Source organism: Armigeres subalbatus, chromosome 2 (genome assembly GCF_024139115.2).
Source record: "Armigeres subalbatus isolate Guangzhou_Male chromosome 2, GZ_Asu_2, whole genome shotgun sequence".
NCBI lineage: Eukaryota > Metazoa > Arthropoda > Insecta > Diptera > Culicidae > Armigeres > Armigeres subalbatus.
In genome coordinates, this window is record NC_085140.1 from 327,140,499 (window position 1) to 327,141,883 (window position 1,385).

A 1,385-nucleotide genomic window follows, 5' to 3' on the forward strand; every position below is an offset into this window, starting at 1 on the left:
AGCGGCGTGAAGTTGTAAAAATGTAAAATGTATGAGGCGACTTAAACTGTAACGTTACTTGTAAACTGCGGAAAAATTAAATGAATTCTGTGTTGTGATGTGGGAAGATTCCAGTTGTTGGATGCAGCGCCAGTGGAAAGATTCCTGATGTGTCGTTTAATTCATATTCAAATCCGATGATTGCTAAGCTTCGCTTATACAAGATATAAATTATTTGTGAAAAGAAACTTCATAAGTTTTAGTGTAATAAATCTATAGGATAATATAATTTGGGATGCGCGTTTTTTACGACTCAACTCAATTAATAATGTTATTCTTACATAAGCCATATAAATGAAAAAGAGAAACACTTCCCAACATCCCATGGGGTTGATCGAATTATTTTCAATCCTACACGTTTGTATTTATTTTCATACACTTATCCAACGGAATTCACCTCTCATCATTCAAAGAACTGGAATTCAGCTGAACACAGCTCGCCTCTATAGAAACTCAACAACATTCATGTAGCTTCAGTGTGCTGTCTGACTTGTTAAAACCAACGGAGCTAACGGTGTTGAAGGTTCTGCCTAGCGTTAGCAACATTTGTATATACCGTAATTGCAAACAGCATGTTATTGAAGTATCAAATTTCAGTCAAAATTCCGCCTGACCTTCGCCAACCGCCGCAGACACCAAGATAACTGCTATAAATGACAAGCCGAGAGATGCACACTTCAGTAGCCATCGAAAAAGTGATTCGTTCGACAGTAAGTTGACCAACACACACCCTAAGCAGCACCATGAAGTCCACCGTGTCCTTCTTGATTGCCGTTTTCATCGCACTGGCCGCTGCCGATTACCAACACGCCGGAGGACATCACGCCGGGGGACATCACGCCGGAGGACTCTACCCCGTGGTACAACCCGGACCGGCCCAGGTGCTGACCTACCCGGGAAAGGTTCCCCTGCCACCATGTGCCACAGTTTACCTGCTGTCCTGCAGCAAGAGCTCCCAGCAGGTGCCATGCGGTGGAGCCGAACACGGCGAACACTACGTTCCGGAGGCAGTTCCCTACCCACATGCCGCCCCGGCTCATCATCACGAACCGGCTCCCGCGTATAAACCAGCGCCAGCTCCTTACCACCATGCCCCAGCACCGGCACCAGCCAAGTACTGAAGAAGGTACAATACTCAACGACGCGGGATCGACGGACTCGATTGGAAGCACGCTTTGGAACTCGACGCCAGGGAACTGACATTTTTGGTGAATGGCGATGTTGCTATTTCTGTGGCACAATCCATATGTATCAATAAATGCTCGTGATTTTGTTTGTAAATATGACTATGTTGCATTTTTATTTGCGTGTGTTGATTGTTGCCGGCCTGGGCTTAAAACAAATTT

The 1,385-nt window shown here is 45.3% G+C and overlaps 1 protein-coding gene across 1 annotated transcript; it reads left to right on the top strand.

The window, feature by feature from the left end:
• The first annotated feature begins 782 nt into the window (after nt 1-782).
• On the top strand, nt 783-1,160 carry LOC134209957 (inactive histone-lysine N-methyltransferase 2E-like). The gene has a single exon (XM_062685973.1). The coding sequence runs from the start codon at nt 783-785 to the stop codon at nt 1,158-1,160; it is 378 nt and encodes a 125-aa protein (XP_062541957.1).
• The last annotated feature ends 225 nt before the right edge of the window (nt 1,161-1,385 follow it).